Source organism: Ooceraea biroi, chromosome 3 (assembly GCF_003672135.1).
Source record: "Ooceraea biroi isolate clonal line C1 chromosome 3, Obir_v5.4, whole genome shotgun sequence".
NCBI lineage: Eukaryota > Metazoa > Arthropoda > Insecta > Hymenoptera > Formicidae > Ooceraea > Ooceraea biroi.
In genome coordinates, this window is record NC_039508.1 from 687,654 (window position 1) to 710,691 (window position 23,038).

Below are 23,038 nucleotides of genomic sequence, written 5' to 3' on the forward strand. Positions count from 1 at the left end.
TCCTTATCTTCCGCAATATTTTCCGAGATGTCACAAGTGCACAAGTATTGAATTTTTCAATAGGAGTTTATACAATATTACCAGAATATATCATAAATCTAGAAATTTCATATCAATTAAATTGGGATGTATGCGAAATGAGGACATTGATTAGCAAACTTTAAATAAACTTTTCACTCTGCAACTTGTTGTTAAACATGTGCCTACAGCTGACTTTCTTTAAAGGGATGCTGGAGTGATTGCTTTAAGAATTTCGATGCGGAAGCACAATTATTTAAATTATTTAAATAGAACTAAAAAAAATGTTCGAAATTATCGATAACATTAATATTAACGATGTTGAAAAAATGGAGAATATTTGATTGGATAAAATTAATTTTTAATACAAAATTCCGCGTTTGAATGTTACAAAAAAAAATCCATACGGATTTTTCAACGCAATAGTATTTCGTTGGTAAAACAGACAACTGCAGGAATCATTATTGCGGGTTGCAGGCGCCAGGCTAATGCTTTTAGTTCTCAAAAATTCCGCTACGAGCCTTCATTGCTTTAAAAATGGAGGAGCAATAATTGTGTGTGTTCGTCCACGTGAGTGGAACAACTTAAATAAACGCTGGTACGGTTTTGCACGTCTGGCGATAACTACGTTATTTTATATTCCGCAAAATGAAGGTTAAAGTGTTGAGCAGGAATCCTGACGAGTACTTACGAGAAACTAAACGAGACATTCATAAAAGTAAGTTGTACGAGTGGCGAGCACAACCTAACCTATTATTCCCGCAACTAGCTGATAATAATCGTTCCGTTTACAGTTCCCAGAAATTATGATCCCTCTCTGCACCCATTTGAGGCAGCCAGAGAATACACGAAAGCGTTAAATGCCGTTAAATTGGAACGCGTGTTCGCGAAACCGTTCATCAGCAGCTTGGAGGGCCACAAGGATGCGATATACTGCATGTGCAAGCATCCCTCCCAGCTGTCCACGCTCGTGAGTGGTGCTTACGACGGCGAGGTGAGAGTATGGAGCCTCGCCCATGGAACGTGCACGCGCACGATCCTGGCTCACGATGGTATCGTTCGCGGCGTCGTGTATGTGCCGGATGGGGAACGCTTCATCACCATCGGGGATGACAAGACGATTAAGACATGGACTGCCTCTGCCAGCGAAGAAGAACCTTTAAATACCATTATTTGCAAAGTATGCAACTCTTGCGCACGGATATTTAATATTTCTCAGATATTAAAATATTTAGCTTGCTTTTCTTACTTTTAGACAGTATTAACTGGCATAACGCACCATCGCTATGATCCTCTATTCGTTACCTGTGGAGAAGGCTGTCACATGTGGGATGAGACTCGTAATGAGCCGGTTCGTACGTTCAAATGGGGTGTGGATAGCGTACATGATGTAAGGTTCAATCCTGTGCAGAAGAATCTGTTAGGTATGATGTAGACACGCATGGAGTCTGAAGATGATTTTGAACTGCTTTACTTGTTAGACCTTTCTAATGTCGATAAAAGTCTTTATATTTTTCATACGTAATATACATCTTACTTGTAGCATCTTGTGCGAGCGATCGCAGCATAATTTTGTACGACACCAGGGACACGGGACCCATGAAGAGAATAGTGATGAAGTTGCGCAGCAACAAGCTCTGTTGGAACCCGATGGAGGCAGTGACCTTCACGTGCGCCAATGAAGATTACAAGTGAGATCGCAAATGATGATAAATATAACGGTTGCATGCGATTCCCGCGAAAATATGTTTGCAAAAAACCCTCGAATTTGTTTCAGCTTGTACACCTACGATGTACGGAAGCTGAAAACGCCAGTGAATGTACATAGGGATCACGTGGAAGCCGTGATAGACGTGGATTACTCACCGACTGGCAAGGAATTCGTCTCGGGCAGCTACGACAAGTCGATTCGCATCTTCGAGGTGGACAAGGGTCACTCGCGCGAAGTGTATCACACGAAACGCATGCACAGGCTCACCTGCGTAGGCTGGTCGCTCGACAACAAGTACGTAATAAGCGGCAGCGACGAGATGAACCTCCGCGTGTGGAAGGCGAAAGCGTCGGAGAAACTCGGCATCGTAAGTGAAACATCGCAGAATTCGTTGACTTTTCAATGAATGCAGAAGAATCTGAAGTACGATTATAATTATTTATCTGTGACAGCTGAGGGCTAGAGAAAAGCAGGCGCTGCAGGTGAACGAGACCCTGAAACAAAAGTTCGCGGCGCATCCTCAGGTTCGACGGATCGCGCGTCACAGACAAGTGCCGAAACATATATATAACGCGCGAGCCGAATTACGGACGATTCGTGAGAAGGAAAAGCGCAAGTACGTGCAATTAAATCGTAAATACTCGGATCTTGTGAATACCTCAGTTTTAATGAAACGTTCTTTCGCTTTGCAGGGAAGCTAATAGGCGTTACCATTCCAAGAAGGGAGCCGTACCATACGTGTCTGAAAGGAAAAAGCACTTCGTATGTGAGGACAAGTAAAATGATGGCTCGTTGTTCGATTCAGTGAATCGCTGAATAATATTCGTTGGGTCCTTTTTTTATATATATAAAAGATATTACGTATTCGCAAGAAGTACTTTGTACGATATTTATTGTAATAAATAATATTTCTCTTGACATTATACAACGCATCGCGGTAATATAAATTCATAAAACATTACAAACCTCAAGCAGTGATTAATGTCATGCGTAGCGTGTACCTTACAACAGTTAATTATGCTGCATTTCTCTTGCGCGTCTACCTTAACACGCATCAATCATCAGTTTCGTGATACAAATACTTCTCTTTCTGTTTTCCTCGTTTTTTCAACCTTGTATTTCCAAAAAGTTTAAAATCCTTGTACGCGATCCGCAAGACCGCGCAACAAATGCATGTAAGACACATTATCCTTCTTGTGCAAGTGTTATGTTAAGCCATGAGCTGAAAGAGTAATTCGCCATATGCCATGGATTTAATAAAATTTTATAGATACAATGTTTCCTTTGAAATTCCTCCTCTCGTTATCGTAATGACTTAGCAATCCGCGTTAAGACGTTATGCAGGAACGCATTGTAAAAGCAGAAAGTCACGGGGATTCATATTCGCACAAATCTATTATACATATCATACATACGATTTTAATGCACTATATGCATCTTCCGAGCTTTCTACTGACACAACACGTCATTAGATATTTATTGATCCAAATACGGATCTTGCAATTACTGATGCAGTTTTATTCGTCCCTCTCTCATACAAGGATCGAGACCGCTCTCATCGTAGAGTTTAATATCCGATATGCTATATGCGAATAATACGAAAAAATGTATTATTACATCATTACATCAACCGTAGCATTCATGTGAAATATGTATAATAAATTTCACAGGGAATTATACGTACCATATTTATATCTATAGCATTGAAATTCAGTCTCATCAAAATCGCGGTGTCAATCCTTGCTTTGGAATATGTTCTGTATAATGAATGATGATTCGTTAATACTTGATAAAAATGTTGCACTGGCAGTTTTCAGATTCGATGTTTCCGTATAGCTTGTATGCTAGCTAAGAAATCGATAACGCTTGGAAAGATTATCCTCGATAATGATCGTCGTACAAAAAGTGTGTGTGTGTGCCACACACGATTTAATATGTGATCGCTGTGAAAACACGATAAATATTTATGCGTAATCGCATCGTCGTTTTCATTGTCGTAACTATATGCGCGAAATTTCTGTACAAGACTAGGATAATTGAGAAACTAAATCGTTATCGCCTTCTACAATATTCCGTATCTCACGTTCCAAGGAAGTTCCGTGTCTCCTTTTGGATTCAGTAAATATTTCCTAGTTTTCATTAATTCTCTTTTTCACGTTTACTAATTAAATAATGTGCGCAAATATCGAATAGCAATAATTATAATATATATACATATAAACACATGTACATTAATGTTGCGATCGGGGACTGAAAACGGAAAAAGTTTCATTCGTTTCCATTCGCTACGAAAACGACGTACTTTCAATCTGGTCTTACACGATCTACTTGAATTCATGAAATTCATATCTGCCTCTAATAAAATATCATCCATTAATTGTTGTCATTTACGTTTTCACATGCGCATGCGATACGGACTAGGAAGCAAAGTTTAGTGCAATCATTTTCGTCCTGCACAATGATTTTCCTTCGTACATGATGTTAATTAGGAATATCTCACATTGTTTCTCTTTTTAACGAGATTTCGGGTTTACTTCGTTTTTAGTCCCCAGTTCATAACTGTATCATCGGGATTGCGACTAAATGATAAAAGGAAAAACTAAGCCAGACAGGCTCGATAGTGGGACTGTCTCATATTCGTTCTGCTCCCAGGTTCGAACACTTTTAAACGAACAAGTTTAGACTCTCGTGACCGAGACTCTATTTCGAGGTACAGAAAATATGTGATGTGAACGTATATCATCATAGTCTTACAAAGACATATCTCGTTTGACTGATTATAAAGTCGAGTGAAAATGCGAAGGAGGCAATTGCGCTCTGTTTTACAATCCTAAAACATCCGGTCTTTTCGTTTCCGATGCAATCAAAGATGGATGTAGTTTAGTTTATTATGATGGTAACAATCTTGAGTATATCTTACAAGATATTAGATAATCGGTTCAGTCACATAAAAATTACTACTTATTAGATCGCTTTCGTACAACGTGATCTGTAATTGAGAAGCTAGATGGAGAAACATGTCGATATTAAGTTAAAACATGCGCCATTCCGCATTATCATACAGTTCCAACAGTTTCCAGCGTGATATTTAAAATTCTACAAAGAACCGATTTGTTAATTATGAATTAAAACAATTTATTAAAATCTTTAAAGCTCGTAATTGTTCTCTTCTTTCGTAATCTCAATTGGTTCTTCCTTCATCTCATCTCAATATTATATATTTTATAACAACAATATATTATATGAATCGTTTGGCGTTTTTGCAATCAAACTGAGAATGATCCAAACGATAACGAAACGGTAACGAAATACGTGGTTCACTTTAAAAAAAGTCGATCTAACAAAGAGAAAATTTGCAAAACGAACAAACTCAATGAACTTTCAACCAACATTTGAATATCCCGTTTCACAAGAATAATTTATTCCGATCGAAGAGATTCGACAAGTGTCAATCGTTTCGTTTCACCCGTCAAAAGAAGCTTAAAACTAAATCCTCGTTAAGCGCGCTGCAGTGTAAAAAGATCGTTTCTCCTCTCGACATTTCTATTCCAGTCACGTCCGTAACACTAGCAGTTAGTTAATTAAATTATCTACGCGCTACTCGTTTCTTACCGTTATTAATGACTTACGAGTATATATCACTGGTGGCTGTGTGCGAGTCTTTCCGAAACATAGCTGATTTCTGATAACTAAACTGTGTCGCGCCTAAAAAGGTATACCACGCGTCGCATCAATATCGATTACTTTTAGGCGAAATCTCTTTGTAAGCGACAAATATTTGTCGGCTCTTTTTTTTATGGTCGATGGCACAGAGTCGATCCAGGTACAAATATACCGAACGGTGCCTCGCGATTCTCCCTTGAGCACGTCATGTGAATCAGCTAGCTGGCGAGCAGCGTTTTTCGCGAGAAGAGAAAACACGTACTCAAAGCCATTGCTCGCTCGATCGATGCACTATCCTGACGACGATTTGACGAGTGCGTTGATTCTAGACGTTGAGATCGGCCATCATTTTGCGAAAATCCGCCAGCGTATTATAATCGGGATCCGAGTCGATGTCCGCGAAGTCCTTGCTGGAATCGGTCTTCACGAAGCTCGGATTATACCGGCTCAGCGACAACGGGCACGGCAATAATTCAGGCATGACCGAGTGGTGGGTGATTAACGCCGTGAGCGTGGTGAATTCTTTTGTGAAGCCCTGAAACACACATGCGACAATTATTGATTTTGCAGCGGACTTTCCCTATTTATTGTTCATTTTTCCCAAAAATTTCTGAAAATTAAATTTCATACCTCGTTACATTCGTTATGTGCACTACATTTTATTATTTATCATGAAAACTCGAAGTTTAAATTTTGCGTGAATTGAAATTAAAAAAACTTGAGTTTGGATGTTTGAATTTTGAAATAATAAAAAAGATTTCCATAAACATGTGCAATCGAAGAATTTATTATTTCTATTCTACGCATATTGTGTTATTTAATATTATCATTATTATTATCCCACGCATTAAATAACATAATACATTGTTATAATATTACAACGCGCCGTTTGTACAATATGTGAAACTTAATATTAGTTGACAGATTTTTCCTCGTATTTTCACTTGGTGTGTACGGAAACTCGTCGCGTAACGAGGCGGTATTAAATGTATCATGCACGAGTGTGTGCTGAGATGACCTTTGTGTATCCGAATTATCACACGCGGCATTCATTCGAATCTAGTGCCGTGTTGTTACAGAGATGCAATTCCACGTTAGAGCATAAGGGGAGAGAGACAGAGAGACGGAAAGAGAGAGGGCGCGTAGTTTTGATTTCCCAACGGCATCCCGCGCGGCATATCCAACAAAACTCATTTATACTGGTTTCGGAGATTATCAAAGTCCACGGACTCATTTAATCCATCCTACGAGGGAGAAGTTCGACCATTTAAATACGCGTACCCGAATGGCTAAATGCAGTGGTTTCTCGTACCAGCGTTCCCGTACTGGCGAGTATAACGTTTGACTACTAAAAGCTTCGGCCCTTCGCGCGTTAGCACCACACGCGTACCTTATTTCAATATCAACGTTCGACAGAGTTCTCTTTCCCTTTCTCTTTCGCATTAACGAGCATTAAAATGAACTCTATTCCCGTAATCCCTGTTTAGTTTCCCCAGAATGTAAAGACGCTTCGCGTGTAAAACGCAAATAATGCGAATACGCGCGTTGCTAAATTCGTCCGTTATTTTTAGAAAAAAGAAAAGCGTTTAAACCGCGATTTACTCAGATTATGGATTTCACTTTGGATCAAACGTTCTTCGTGAGATCGGGCGTTTCTGGCTGAAAGCGAAATTTATTTTGGCTCGTGTAAGCTTTACGCGTTTGCAGTCACTCCGATCCGGTAAGGCAAAGGGAGTTACTATGGAAGGACTTACTTTGATTTTGTAACCTTTGTTTGTACGCATTATGAGATAATGGGCTATTCCGCTCGGCTGGAATTCACGGGGCACACGGAGAGAGAGGGCGTAACATCCGGGCTTACTGGTACTCTCTCGCACCATGAAGGCGCCTTCCGGCTCTTGGCTCAGTACCTCGAGCGTTATCTCCCTGAAATCACAGTAGCATCGTTAATGATAAATGGACGAGGCCTTAGAGTTTTCTCGAAAGCAAAAGCAAAAAAGGTAATTGAATCGCACAGATCTGCGTATCTCGCTGCAAGTCGTTTACAAAAGACGCTGGATTGCGACTGGATATCGTTCGATGAATACTTAAAATTAGCCAGCAGCAACGTGCTATTTCGGCGCGTTGGGAAGCGCGCGTGCGTGTGCGTGCGTGTACGCACGTATATGTGTCACTCCGTTACATGTAGCAGTGTCGCATGGACCAACCTGGGTATTCCAGCTTGGAACCAGGGCGCCTTGCGTAGCTCTGCCTCCTCGCTTCGATTATTCAGGCTGTCTGTTCTTTCGGGTAAAGGCGGCGGGGTTGGCGTGGAGCCATGAGTACTTCCGTCAGCTGGCACCGAGCTACTCGACGTGCTAATTTGTGATCTTCTTTTCGACTTGAATTCCGCCTCCGTGCCTGAGCCCGGACAGTTGTGCCCTATCCTGAAAGCGAAACGAGCTGTCGTTCACGATTCATACCAATTCCTCGCCGGTGCGTCGCGAAACGAGGCAGGAAACGGGGAACCGAGCCCGGCTCACTGGCTCACCTGTTGTTCTCGATGTTGAAGTTCTTCGCGGTGATGGACGCGTTGATGGTGTTGTCAAGGCTCTCGGATGGCGGGATCTTGTTGTACGGCGGCCGCGTGCCCTCCGAGTCGATGATCGCCTCGTTTATGTAGCCTCCGGAATGAGGTCTGTTCGATGGACTGGTCGGCGTGCTGCTACCGCTGACGAGCGGGCAGCTGTCATCCTCGCCGTTCAGCCCAAGAACGTCGCGTCCACCCGTCAAACCCATCGCCAGCCGCTTGATCAGCGGCGGCTTGTCCGTTAGCCTCTTGTAGGAGTTCAGCTCCGTTGGCGAATTGCTCTCATCGCTGCTCGGTGTGCTCTGCTGCGAGATGCTCTTCGGCTCATCCACGTTCGTCGTTATGGGCCCGAGGACATTGGTGAACGCCGGCCGCAGGCCAGGTATCGTGTTCGGCGCCTGGAATTCGAATTTCGGGTCGTTTAAACTTGGACAAGTGCGGATACAATTTGCCGGAATAAATCATCCGTTCAGCCGTTTAATCAGCCTGAATTATCGCCGTTTTTTCAACTGGCGTTACTTAATTCGCGTGCCTCTCCGAGGTCCCGGTGCAACACTTGCGTTAATAACGGAACGTTATTAAGGGAAACGTGTTACGTGGATAACTGGATCGGCAACATAAACTGTGCGCATGTTGAAATTAATTTACTCTAAACTGCTGCTAGATGGGTAAACTCATTTCCGCGTAATACCGTCTGCGTGTAACACGAGGCGGTCGGCACCGCTCCTGCTGGCAAGGTCTGTTGTATTTGTATGAATTCACCTTTACGCTGGCGAGTCGCAGCGTGGGCGAGCCGGCGCTGCCGAGCTGCACGTTCATGTCCGTTGCGGACGAACCCCTTCCAGTCCTGGAGGTGGGCGATGTCCGACTTTTCAGCCACGAGTTCGACAACGGACTCGTGCAAGCGCCCGCGGCGATCGTGTCGTCTCCGGGCAGCGATTTGTTCTGCAAATCAAACGATCAATGTTAAAATCATATCGCGAGAACGTATGCCTAAATGTTTCCCAATTATTTCGTCCATCCCCATAAAATCGCCAATTATTTCGTCCACCTCCTAATATCGTGCCATACTTTTTCAGAAGACAGCGTGGTGTCACATTGTCTTCCAAACGAACAAGAAATCGTTCATCAGACAAAACTGTCAGAACTGTCCAGTCGCGATCGTTTTTGGGAGCTTCCCGAATGAATATTTGATCGACGGACTCTCACACGAATCCCGAGATTTTGCGGCGAGGACCAGCAGGCAGACCATGGCGGACTGACCGTTTACTTGGAAACGCGACGCGACACGACGCGACGCGGTAAGCGAGAGACTAGGGTCGAATTTATAATTAACGCGGCCCGTAAACGGGACACCTACTGGAGTCGGTAGTCCCCGTGAGACCACGTCGAGAGAGAAAGAGAGAACATGGTTGTCGCCGTTGTCCTTTTCGTCTTGCGCTTGGATATTTAAGAAGCCCTTTCGCGAGCTGCTCCAGCAGCTTGCTCTTCATTATACATCTCACTATGCGTATTCCAGTGTTTGCTCCAGTATGTTTTAGATTTAGAGTATCGTGCTTTCCGTGCCATCAAGAAAAATTCAGGAATGCTATTCACGAATAGATAGTCTCTCTGAAGTATATTCAATTTTCATCGACTTTGCGAAACGAATCCTTCGAGATGAAGAATCCGATTCACGAAAAAACGAGATAATATTGCATATTATTTATTGCGTTTCTGGGTAGACTGAAACACGGCCTGGATTCGGTCCGCCGACCGTTTATTTCACGCAGCGAGCTCTGTCGCGATACAACTTGGCGAGCATAATCTTTAACAAGATCCGAGAACTATCCGCTAATTGCTAAAATTACTTAATTGCAATCTACGGCGCTTTTGTGAGGAAACTAACAGCGATAGCACCAGCTTGTAAAGTTGGCCTTGTGAAGTTTAACTCGACTAGCTTGCTAGCTGGCGGCGACAAAAACAAATTACGCCATTAGCCCTTCAAACTACACGGCACCTTTTCAGCCAGCAGCACGTTGCTGTACGAAAAAATTCTCTTATATCTCATCACGGTTTTGTCAAATAATAAATTACCTATCATTTCGATTATGCGTGCTCTACAAGTGCATTAGAAAAAGAAACGTACCCACGACGATCGGTGCTCCTGCTTGTCTTTGCGATAGGACGGCGTCGATCGCGGGGAGATTACATCCTGAAGGATCGGCTGGCGCTGAAGCTGCGCCACGTACGCCATGCGGAAAGCATTGCCGACGATGGTATTCAGCTCCTCCGCCTGCAAGCAGACAAGAAAACTCAAATTTTAACAAGAACTTTATTCGTACCATGTAAAAGAGAACCTAGCGAATTTCGTTATCTTCTCCCGTGTAATTTGCGAGAGATTCGGCCGGTCTTCAATTTAGTTAGTGTACACAATTTCGAAAACACGCTCGGCAAAGACAGTGCAGTGCTTTCGTTTCATGTCGGGCCAATTAGACTTTTCCGGATTCGCCGGTGACCGAAAGAGGGTAACGAGCGGTCCGGCTGAAGGGCGGACGGCCGCGCCGCGGTGCCGGCGCAAACGCGGTGCCTGAATGTGTAATAAGCACTCACGGGGAGCCGCAAGTCTTGGCATGGCTCGGGCCCGCTCGTACGTGCATTTAGAAAGCTCCCGGCTGCATACGCCTCTCTCGGGCACATTTGCGCTCGATCCAGATACAGATACAGGTGGAACAGGAGCAGCGTAGACGCGTGTGTTTGAGCGCGTACGTACGCGTACACGCGCCCGCTTGCGGTCGTACAGACGTACAGTCGGAAATGGGAAAAAGATCCGAGAGGCGAGACGGCTATCTTCCCCTTTTACCGAAAGCTCGCGTGAAAGCCACGAGACGCGGTGCGTATTAATGCACACCGGTCGACCCGACGAGGGGCCAAGGGTCTAAGGGTAGCATTGTGCGAGCGCAGAAACGACCGGAGAGCCATAGCGGCGATTAACGTCTCGTCCGTCTCTAACTTTTCCTTTCACAGCGTACATATACATGCACACGTACACGCACATACGTACATTACGTGGCGCGCAAGCGGGACCTCCGTCGAGGGAGATACTCGATCGTTTCGCGTCGTCGGGTATGTACGTGCATCTCGGATTCTAGCTCGCATTCTTCACCGGTGGTACTCGCCCGTGTATATCTATACCCGCGACATTGTTAGGACATTGTTGCAAGCGATGCGGAAATCCTCCTAGATCTCGGCCTCAGTTCCGCACCCGTCGAAGGCACGAGCGATACGTTCCGAGCGGAGAGGAAACCCGCTGGAGAGAGCGACGAAAATGCAAACCGGAGATAGGATCGCGAAGCCGAACGCGTAGCGCCGCATTTTCCGATAATGCTGATTTACAAGCTGCCGCCCCGCGCTGTGCAGCACCGCCGGAGGAACTCTTATTTCTTATCCCGACGAGGACATTGACATTTAGGACGATCGATATGGATTCAGATGTCGAAAGAAGGGGTTGGAAGATCGGGGCATAATGCGAGGGAGTAATGCGTTTTAATGATACGCGCTCGTGCAAGACAACGGCGGACAGCCAGCCGAGCTTTTGGATTAAAGCTCGGCGGCAGCGGTCGCTCGAATAATTTCATGGTTTTGCGGTCCGAGGTCGGGTCGAATGATTCCACTAGGAACGAGATATTTCAATTACGTTTGCGCGCGCTGCAAGGCAATGACTTGGGCTATAATTGCGCGACTGGCCGCACGACCGCTCCGCAATCCGCTAAGTCGAGCCCGAGCATCCCCCTGCGCCGCTCCGCCGCATGTTCCGAATCGCCATTTACTTATGCGTCATGAATTCTTTCATTGTCGCTTTTATATATGCGGGACGCCAATTCGAGAGTACGAAGAATGGACTTGTATCTATATTTAGAAGCGTTTCCCTTCGCGTATAAACGAGAAACTGGCTGATATCAACGCCGTAAAACGCCGTACCTGAACGCTTCCAACATATTATGCTTTTACTTGTCATTTTGCGTGTTTCTGTAGCATGGTAAAATGTGTTGTTGCAGTTTTCTTGCATAAATATGTCACAATTCTCTGTTTCTTTCTCTTGAGTACCCTTTTGCTTCCGCTATCTCGATGCAAATACATCTTTCATGATCATCTCCACAGTCGTTGCGTTTAAAACTTAATGCAAAATCGCAAGTCATGCATTTTCGGGTTCTATCAACTTCTCGATTAATTCCCTTATCTCTGTTGGACGCGTGCATTTACGCGCGAAAGATGTCATCGGGCGATGATTGCAGTGGTATCTCAGCCGCATTCCACAACGTGGGAAAAGCCGGGGCCAATTTACGGAGACGAAAAACACGTTCCTCCTATCAACGCTACGTTCCACGGAAACGTGAAAGAGAACGTTACGGCGGGTGGAGATTACTTGCTCACGATCGACCGAAGGATCGTGTCATAGGGACAAATTTATCGTCGCTGTGGGCGGAACCGGTGAGACGCGGGGGAGGCCAGGAAGACGCAAGAGTCGCCACTTCGACCCCTCTGGCCGACAATCGAAAATACGGCCCTGAGATTCCCGCCCCGAGGTGAAATTTAAACGCGATGAAATCATCATACCGGCGACTCTTCTTTCTTCTTGTCCGCTTTGGGCACCGTCCTGGACGTTGACTCGGCCAGGCACTGACCCTCTTCACCGCGTTTGGGTTTCGAGGTCCGTTCGATCGGATCGGAAATTCGATCGATCGCATCCCGGCATTGTGTTAATCTGACGTCCTCTACATTTTCCTGAATTACCCTCAGCTTTATACTTCACGCCATTAAAAATCCAAGGCGACGTATCGGCATATCGGAGAATGGAATCAATTCAGATATCGCTCGACGAGGCGTTGAAAAAATTTAAAAAAAAAAGTAGATTCGTGACCTCGCAGAGCTATTTAATTCGCCCTGTTAAGCTCGCCCTCGGCTCGCCATTCGTGCCGGTGGCTGCGGCAAAAAGACCGAGGGACACCGAGAACCGAATGGAGGAGCAGAGGACCGAAAGGGCGATGGATCGTCGTGGCTTTGCGCCGGTGCAGCGTGACGGGCTACATTCCAGGCATTCCGCGCGGTCACGGCCATATCTCCACAGCTCTCTTCTAGATTTCCCGTCCGGTGTACCCGGTCTACCAATACCATCCCGTGGCGCAAGCCGGTACTCGCAATATAATGGCGTTTGGTAGGGACGGCCCTTGTCACACTTCTGAATTTCCCTCGCCTCGGTTTCTGGTTTACCTCGATGGCGCTCGTCGACCTCGGACCGGAGAGGAAAAGTTTTAAAGGACCGGTGTTAAAGAGCACTGCCATTGTGCATCATTATTGCATCGACGGTCAAATCGATCACCAAGGCGATTATCACGATACTATCGCCTCGCGACCAACGACCATCGACGTCATCATCGATAGTCCCACGTTATTACGTTCACTTGACGTTGATACTCTAATTCCTACCGTCTCCCCATCTCACACGTTTCCCGTTACTCATTTTTCGTCCGCTTGCTCGCAATTTCCACCAGCTCTCATCTGTGTGGATCGTTGTCAAGCTCGCGGTTGCGCCTCCGTTGAGAATGACAGCGCCGAGCCAAATCCTACGGACTTATGGCGCTCAGTTATTCTCTCGGAAATGTTAGTCAAAGTTAACAAGAGCTTAACTGATTCCCCGTCACTCCTAAGCCTCCGCGCAGAGAAACCAGATCGCATATTCAAGACCAGGCTTGCGCGATCGGCGAATCAAGGTCAGAACGCATGAATAAGTACTCCGCCTTCGGCGTCACGGAATTCTGTTCATGACGGGTACGGTAGTTTCGAATGTCCGATGCTCGAAATCCCAAGTTGGTCTTCCAATCGGTACGTCAAGTAAATAAATATTACGTCTTGATCAGACGTATCAGTGCCAGAATTTACTAAACTTGAATTAAAATGAATTTGTATGAAAATGTTTTCTTCATCTCAGGAGAACGAATTCACATCCGGGTAATGAAGATGCAACGAGCGTTTATCTTTGTGTTTAAGCTGCGTCAAGAAATTATTTACCCGATATGGAGAGAAATTTTCATTTGATCAGTAGACCGTCAAAGAGTGATAGATAGAGATAGGTAGTAAGCATAATTTGGCTGCGCGCTTTTTGGCCGCTGCGAGGAAGCCAGAAATTCACGGGATGCTTGCGCAATCCTGTGGGTGTGTAACGCGGGAATATCGTTTGACCGTGTGGCGAGTACTTTGTTCGGCGTAACGTGAAATCGGTCGAAGATTGGATCGAATATATAGTCGGAGGGATGCATCGGCCCGGGAGCGCAGATGAGCCACGACCGTTGCACAATCTGGCTCTTTGATCAGCAATTAACGCCACGACTGAAGTCCGCTGCTCGTTTCGTCTGCTTCATATCTAACAGACATGATGCCAAAATATATGATATATGGCTACTCGGTCCTCGTTGCGCAATCAGATCAGGGAATTATCCACCCATAACTCTTATGTCCCATAAAGCAACAGATCAAGTTTTGAGATGAAATTGGTGTAGCAATAAATTTTCGACTGAGTAGCATCTGTACGCATCGACTTGACGCGCGTTCTCTCACGCTCCTGACATCGACGACGGATTTACATGTATCTACAAAATTAATATCAATTGAGAAAAATAGATTTTTTTGGCACTTGAATCTTGTTTGGGGATTTTGCATTTCTTATTAAGGATATTCAGACGGAGTTTCAGGTCGTTAACAGAGAACCATGGTCCATAATAATTTAAAAGAAACATTTATCCCCCATTGTCCGCAACTTATTCTTATTAAAGGATTATTAGCGTGGAACCGACGTATCGAGTCGCGGCAGCGGTTTAAATAAGCGACGTAGATTTCATTGGCTTTGCTCTCGCGGTTGACCACATGGCTCATGGTATAAGGGCCTTCGACAATGAGCGGCGAGCCTAAAGATGTAGTAATGCGTGAATCGTGCATCATCGTAGGACAATACGCCCACTTTGTGACCCGTACAGTTCGCCAGCGTACCCTTGAGCCTCGTCATTAAATCTATTTCAGTGCCTCCAGAAATGCACCCTTGAGAATGCATGCGAAGGCGTGGAAGGGGATCATTTCGTTTCAAATTTCTTCTCGCTGCTCCAATTTCTTCCTTATCGAACGCGCGATTCCAGCAGTGATTCTCAATGATCTGAATGCGAACGGAGGATAATGTGCGTTCCCAGAATTTGCCCGCTATCTCCTGATACCGAGTCATTAAATCAGTCAGTTAATCAATTATCAATCACTGAAATGATATTCGCAGGATATAAACAGAAATAAAGTAATTACAGATACGTCTTTTTACGTATCTATTTTTTTCCTGTAACGTGTTGCCTACAAATAAAGGTATTTCATGATTAAATTTTGCTTTTTCAATTGTGTTAAAATCTTGCATCTCCGACGTCTCTTGCGCCCGGAAATTATATCGCAAATTGTTAATTATACGGTAGGCATCAATGTTAATTTCGGATAGGGTGGATTTGGTCCGAATCGATTAAGTCATTATACATTGTATTAATCCGCGATACGCATTACGCAGCACAAATTACGGAATAATCCGTGTGTTCTCCGTTGCGTAAGTCGATCAGACTTCCATTATCCATCGGGAGAGTGCTATTTCCACGTAATATTGGTATTCCACTGAAGAAGGCAATTTCAAGATGTACGGATTTTGATTCACTTCCTGCGCGCGAAATGCATAGGCTTTTTGTCGAGTGAAATTATATTATCTTCCTCGTAATGCTCATTCATTCCTGATTTAATATTTTCAACCACACCTCTTGGCAATATCATCGAAAGAACTCGTCACAATTACATCTTACTTTCATAAAATATTAATGTACACGAACATTTTACGTGTAGAGATATTTAATAACATCAATATTGTTAGTAGAATTATAGCAGCAAAATAATATCTATATTGTAAATAAAATACGTTGAAGAGACATTAATAATGAGTTGAAAGGTCTAAATGCACAAAAGTCAATTAGATTATGTACATTACCAAAGAAATCGGACGAAAGATATAATAACAAAGATATTGTAACAACTATCAGAAACAGCTATATTCGATTCGCATAAGAGAGACACTCATGGAACTCTAAATTTCCGCGTGAATAACCATGACTGTTCTTTCAGCAGTAAAATAAAAGGTAAAACCGGAAGTCGAATAAAACAGCTAAGCGTAGCAATAGTGCATCCTGCATATAGAAGGGACGAGCATTGTGGACGTCAAAAGTAGTTGACATCTGCGTCCAATGCAAGGGACGACGCAGTGCGATTCGATTGGAGACGCAACGCGTGAAAATCGCATCTCGCACGGTGTCATCCTCGGCAGGAAACGCAACGGTGGCTTAGTCATCGCAAAATGGCACTTTACGGCGTTCTTCCATCTTCGTGCCGGGATTACCGTGGAAATCTCAAATCGCAAATTACACAAATAGTCGCATATGTCGAGTGTTCGCGAAAAACGAGTCGCTACCATCACGGATTTTTCACGACCGCTCGCCGCGTTCCTACGATAATAAGCACCGCCAGAAATCGCATATTCACGCGAGCAAGATACAGCCATTGAAAATGCCTGTCACCAACGTCCTCGCATCCTGCGCATTCGAAAGTCATCGTGCCAGATTGTCCGATTCGATTGGCAAGTTCCACGAGAAAAATGATCATCGTTCCGCGCTGAGAAAGGAAATCTCCGGTACGTCAAGATGTTACATCTGCTCCTCGAGTCGTCACGCTGACAAAACCAGAAAAAGGAGCCACTCGATCTGAGCGAATACGAAAAATCAATGATCAGGCCATTACAAAGTCCTTCACCGGGGAACTAACGTGTTATTGAGAAACTCCGTCACGTATATATGTATAACTTATGCCCGATGCGAGAGTTCATATTGTACCTGGAGCCTCTACGCAGCGTCTACGCTCGTTATGGGCTACCTTTTGTGCGAGGTGCTCTATTGATGTCGAGAGAAATTCCGTAACGTTTGCGCAACACAGCTCGTTTCCTCTCCGTTCCTCTTCACGGTCCTCCCTTTTTCTCGCTGGAAATGTCTTCGTTTCCCCGGCTGTGTTCATCCGAGACGAGGAATTCAGAACGGGGACCATGTGCGTGGATTCAGCGCGCATATATGAGCCTCACGAATGTGAACTCGACCGGGAGATCATTGGAAACTCGTCAGATTCGAGCGGCGTTTTGTGAATCTCGCTGCAAAGGGCTTCACGCTTTGTCCGCGCGACATGGCGGGTCGGCACGAATTATGGTTTCCCATTGTAAAGTCGAAAGGAACCGGCGGTGGAACGGCAGTTGTCGCATAAGCGGGCCTTCAAAGCTTTACGCTCGTATCGGTTTGATGACAATAAGGGATAATCGAGAAGTGCTGCTCGTACTCTATTCACTCTGGTGCACACTATCGTATATGCACTGGCTACACAGCCACGTTAATGCAAATAGAATTACGCCGTTAACATGCATGGATTTTTATTTCCTGCTCTAACAGCGCAGGAGCGAAGAAAAAGATCGTCCACGACTATTAGACGCTGCGCGTGTTTGCGACGCTAATAAATTCCGGCGAGGATAGTGACGAGTTTGTATCTCGTTGCTAAAATATCAGTGCCATGTAGACACTCCATCGGTAAGGAGGCAAGCAACGAAGCAGCGAGGCATCTCGCGCTACAAGCAGCTATATGAAGCCGAGGAATGCGTTCGTCCGATCCCACGGCTTATCCCCCTTCACTCTCCCTTCTCTCGTTAGCTCTTTTTCTTTCTGGTACGATAGTAGTATTACCGGGCTTAGGCTTTCTCTCTCTTTCTCTCTCGTTCTCTCGGACTCCAGTGAGCAATCTACCGGCGCGATGGCTCTCTTTTAGCAGATCCTGGAATGTGAGTATCAAACGCGTGGACCTATCTATCCGATCTTTCCCGGATATTGAAGAAACAGATTAATGTCCCACTGGCGGATTAGACGATGACTTTGACAAGCATGACGAATGGAAACATTAGAAAGTTTGACTGGCTGAATAAAAGGGCAGCTTCAGCCAGCAAGAATTCAGAAACACAAATATTCTTATTTGGACTACGCGTTTCCTTTTACGTTTGTTGGATACCACGTCTGCTGGCTTGAAGCGCGTTGAAGAAGTCTCGAACAGTTTGAGGAGCTGTACTCTTACTAGCTGCTAATGATCATGTTTCAAGCTGGTAAAACAGAGGAGGACCGCTTCCCTCTTTTTTCGCCGCTGCACCGACCGCGTCTCCGGGGTCATGTTGCGGTACCACGACCTAATCGCGATCCGTTAATATGGTAAGAGGTAGAGTCTGTGCCTGTGCGAAGCCAGGATGATATCCAGATCGTTTTATTATGTATATTGGGCCACTTGGAACTGGTATTTACCGCCTTTCCGTAACGGAAACTACGATTTTTCCGTCCAAATAGGTAATAACAACGTTCGGAAAGCAAATTATTCAGGCGTTCGACATAAATTCCAACTTCTTATTCTGACTTCCTGACGGCGTCACGAGAAAGATGTGAAAATATCGCAAATTGAAATGACAGAATACGCGAACAATTTACTTAGGGACTTGCGTTGTACGTAACACCATAAAAGCTGCTTCCTGCAATTAAAATTATACGGATCGCACATTATTCATCGCGCTACGTGGAACTTACTTTGAGCTTCTGAGTGTGGCCGCATCGACAGCAGCAGTACGACATGTAATCGGGCAGCGCGGGCATAAACCTCAACTGTTCCTGCTGCGAATATTCGTCGACGAGTTTGCGATAGTGCACCCTGAAAATGGGCCTTGTTGCGCTCTGCGAGCCTTTACCAAGGCGTCCCATAATCGCAGAGAATGCGGCCAGGATGTTGCGCCTGCGTGCAAGCCTCCTCATGCCACAGCGACCGTTGTACTTGCTCGTCCTTCTGAACCCTCGCGGTTACGCTACGATCCCCGGACTCACACGTGAAGAGGAGGTACTTTCTCTCTGAACACCAACCACACACCAAGCCCAACACTGCTGATCGGCATCTACTATATAACTTTAATGCTAACGTAACAATCCGGCATTACTGTTGCACCTGGAACGGACTGCACCGTCTCACGTCGGTTCACGTCGGTCATTCGCACCTCCAACATCAATATTCCACACATTTCTGGTCACACGTCCACCACGACACCACGTAAGCGCACTTTCTAATGCACGAAGCACCGGCGTGCCGGCGTCTTCAAGTATTTACTCCGTCTGCCTTTCTTCGAGGATATTCCTATGGACGGTACCGGCGCCCTATCGTGGACCAGGCGCCCCTCGAAATCACGGAATTCCACTTTGCATCTCGCGGCGGAGGAGCGCACATGAGCACCGCTCGATCCTCGTACACCTAATGCGATTGGAGATGCTGGTATTTGCCGTGACGGAAGCACGGTACCACCAGCGGTACATCCATTCTGGAAAGTTTTCGAGAGCTCGTCACGCAGCTGGCTGGCACCTCTCGCAATCGCGAATTTTCTCCTCGTGGTCAGTAGTCCCTGGCGGTATTATTAGCGAGCGATGATTGCGATGTCACGGATCGGCGGGACCAGTCCTACCGGATATACGTGCGGCGCACGCATGAAGGATCGGGAGTACCACTCGATGGCGTGCGTAGTCCGCGCTACGTGTCGCTCTGCATGCCGATCCGCGGAAACCGGTTAACGAGTACCGAGCTGCTTCACGCTTCTTACTCGTCGTCTGTCAACTACGCTAGTCGCTGTATTCCTCTGCGTTTTCCGATGGACCTCGCCGCAGGAGGATTTCCGTTATCGACACCACGACGAGGATCCCGGCTGATACCCGAGTATATTTATAGCGACTTCCCCCCAATTACTGAATGGAATGATCAAACTAAAAAAACAAATTAAACAATGGTTAACAATTCTTTTGTTGGATTTTTCTTCTATTTTCTCTAGTCTCTGCTGAGACTCGATATTTGGGTCAAGTTTCTTTTTTCTTAGCTTCAGATTAGGTTTCCAGATTTAGGATATTTTCAATGGCCACATTGTACACACATTATACTATTTTACAAAGCGTCCGCGAATGTCACCAGTGCCTTTCACTGCTTCGCCGACCAAGTCGGGGCTGTACCATCGCGGAAGCGGGAACTCAGCGAACCGTTTACAAGTTCGAACGGTTCAAAGAATGGCCAGCAACGTGTTCTTTCTGCTGTCAACCGGCACAGGCGCTACCGGGGTGAACTTCATCAACTTCCGTTTTCCGGTCCCTTCGTGTTGGCGCGCGTTGGCGGTCCAGCCGCCGCCACCGATATCTCTCGAACGGTAAGAGCACGCGGATTCGTCAGCCTGGGTGCCGTCGTGCTTGGCCGGCTCGGCGATGGCAATACCTCCCGGTACGTATAGAGAGAGACTGAAGTCCATGAGGAACACGAAGCGAGAGCACCACCGCTCCGGCCGGCCCACACGGTTTCATCCCCACCGCGCGAGGTCTGCGAGGAGCCGAGCGGTGCGACCGACCGACCGACCGCTTTCTTGCTTCAACCGCGGCATTGAACACGTTCAACGGCAGCTGTTGAATACCACGTGTCCCCGTTCGCCATCTCTCTCTGCCCGTTGCTGTCCCTCGTTGTTCCATCTCCGTCTCTCTCGTTCTTTCTGCTCGCGCGCTCCGTCTCGCTCACTTGGTTCCTCTGTCTCTCTCGCGGTCTTTCCCGTGGCTTCTTGTTCTTTTTATTCCCGGCTCAATCGAGAACGCCACTCGAGAAAGAGGGGGGGGGGGGCGAGAGAGAGAGAGAGAGAGCCAGCGGCCGCCGCATGGAGTGCATGAGTTTGCGATTCGCGTTCTTTGACCTGCCGTCAGCGCGACGCGGCGCGCCGCGCCGCTCGATCGTCGCGAATCAACTCGGACTCCGACTCGGGTCCATGCCGCATTCGGTGACGTGTAGTGCGAATACCTTTTTTTTAATATGCCTAGGAGTACCTGGGTATATTTTGGGATACCTGCGCATAGGTGCTTTCCCCAACCCGCACCTGTATCTGGGTATAGGTACTTTGTTCGCAGCACATCCTCTGTATCTACCACTGGTACCTGTATCTACTTAGGGTACATTGTAAGACGCTCCAGTGAAGAAGCGAATCGAAATTGCCGATTGCCCACGAAGGTATCATTCACTCTTCTTTCCCAAATGCAGGCCAGTGTTTTAAGTTCGGCGTGAGGTCTCCGACGAACTTTCAGGCCGAAGTGTTTTGAACGTTCTCTGCGAAGTGCGATCTCACCCGAGTTTGCGAGTTTTCGGGACCGTAATCCGGAAAAACTTCTCGTGGAAAAACGGTCTCGTAGAAATGCAGTTTAAAGTTAGGAGTTCGCTTAAAACAGTATAGAAAGAGAAAGAGAAAGAGAGACAGTAGTTGTATCCATTACATTGCATTTGCGATATTAACTGAAACTTTTTAATTTTCGCGTCTTTCGGACTTTAAAATAATAAAATGCAAGTGCAATGTTGTGTTAAAAATGATTAAATTAAAAAAAAATTGGAGTAGCTGAAAGTGTGTGTGTGTGTATAAATTATGAGAGATTTTCTTTATAATTTCAGATTTCAGAAGTTATTAAAAAGTTTAACGTTTTTCTTTTTCAGGTTTAATTTCGTTCTTTAAAGTAGTAACGGAGGAAAGAAAATTTTCGCAGCATGGAACTTTAATAAAAGATACAGACAGTATTCAGTTATTAGAGTATACAATGCACAGCTTTCTTGCAGAAGTATTACATCACATGAAAATTCAATTTTCGTATGTTCTTTCTACCTCTATTTTAAAAGATTTAATTTAATTGCGTATTTTCTACATATCCCTAGTTCTTAAATCCGTATAATGACAAATCGCTGGACAAAGACCGTGAAAATTGAAGTGCGATGTAAACCGCTTCAATAAGCGCAAAAACCTTTGAATATCCGGCGCTAAGAGACTCTAGTCTCTCTTTGTCCATTCTCTCAATCTTCATCCACGCTACTGAAGTAGGCTTACTTGATCCAAGACTTTCAGGAACGATGATGTTCTTAATTCGGCAGAAGGTATTTAAAGTTTAATCCGAAGAGTGCGCCATTAGGGTTGACTAAATGTCAAGGCAATAGCAGAGTGCAAAGTTCCAAGTGCAAAGTCTGCTATTCTCAACCCACTGAGTCTCCGCCAACTTACAGCTCTATCCTTTCTGATATCGCCGACGGACCTGGATGCCCGGAGCGATGTTATCTTCCAGACAACAGGAAGAGGCTTTTAGATCCAGGGATTCACGGTAGTCGTCGGTGTATCGACGTACGACGATATTTTCCGTGCACTCGCTGGTCCCAGCATAGAGACACGTTCTTTCTTCGGACGCTTTACGCGTCCGATTGTTAGGATTTTCGATAAAGCGACTAGATGCAGTGAGGATAATAGCGTGATGCGAATAAAATTCTGCGATTGGCTTGATAAATTAAAAACAAGTTTTTAATTTAAAATTAAGATAGACAAAATTCTTTACGAATAAATATGAATTTACAAATGACGCTAGTATGTCATAGTTAGAGAAAAATTCATTGCTCTACGTTTTACAAGAATTTATCTTCTTTTGCGAGAATAGTGTCACCAAAACGGACACGTTAATTTACCCAGAAGCATTTCGGATTGTAATTAACGTAAGATTCTCGTGTAACTTTAAACGTTTCCCCGTTAATGCGGCGCGACTCTAAACGGCCGGAAGAATTGTCGAGGGCAAAGGAAGTAATCCATCGGCTTTAAACGCCGAGACAGTTTCTAGTTTCCACTTGAGACGCACGCGGTTTGTCCAGCAGCAAGGGGCGACCTGTCACGTACAGTACCTCCCGGCCAAATCTCGCGGCTTACTTCCGGCGATTTATATTAGCTCGATTACGTAAAATTTTGAACGTTAGCAAAAAGTGCAAGATGAGGGTAAATATCACTTTCTTTATACACGTTTTCATTTTTTCGTGTAAACACATACCTCGTTTTACACGTGTGAAGTGGCTCTTATCGCTCGTTCCTACATGTTTAATTTTTTTAT

The 23,038-nt window shown here is 45.3% G+C and overlaps 2 protein-coding genes across 4 annotated transcripts in view; one reads left to right on the top strand and one right to left on the bottom strand.

Moving 5' to 3' along the window:
- Window positions 1-527: 527 nt before the first annotated feature.
- On the top strand, window positions 528-2,652 carry LOC105277426 (DDB1- and CUL4-associated factor 13). Its single transcript, XM_011335783.3, has 7 exons — window positions 528-736; window positions 813-1,198; window positions 1,274-1,442; window positions 1,562-1,709; window positions 1,796-2,096; window positions 2,182-2,345; window positions 2,422-2,652. Exons 1-7 carry the CDS (start codon window positions 667-669, stop codon window positions 2,507-2,509), a joined length of 1,326 nt encoding a protein of 441 aa, XP_011334085.1. The 5' UTR covers window positions 528-666; the 3' UTR covers window positions 2,510-2,652.
- The window catches only part of LOC105277503 (tensin-1), a 43,612-nt gene continuing 23,179 nt past the window's right edge, over window positions 2,606-23,038 (bottom strand). For 2 of the 3 annotated variants that reach the window (XM_020031049.2, XM_026968198.1), the window contains exons 4-9: window positions 10,090-10,236; window positions 8,724-8,906; window positions 7,923-8,359; window positions 7,600-7,818; window positions 7,147-7,318; window positions 5,718-5,927 (exon numbers count right to left, since the gene is read on the bottom strand). In XM_020031049.2, coding sequence (XP_019886608.1) covers window positions 5,718-5,927; window positions 7,147-7,318; window positions 7,600-7,818; window positions 7,923-8,359; window positions 8,724-8,906; window positions 10,090-10,236 — 1,368 coding nt within the window. Of the gene's footprint in view, window positions 5,928-7,146; window positions 7,319-7,599; window positions 7,819-7,922; window positions 8,360-8,723; window positions 8,907-10,089; window positions 10,237-18,661; window positions 18,884-23,038 lie in introns of those variants that run through there. The other variant, XM_026968197.1, reaches the window with a different exon arrangement.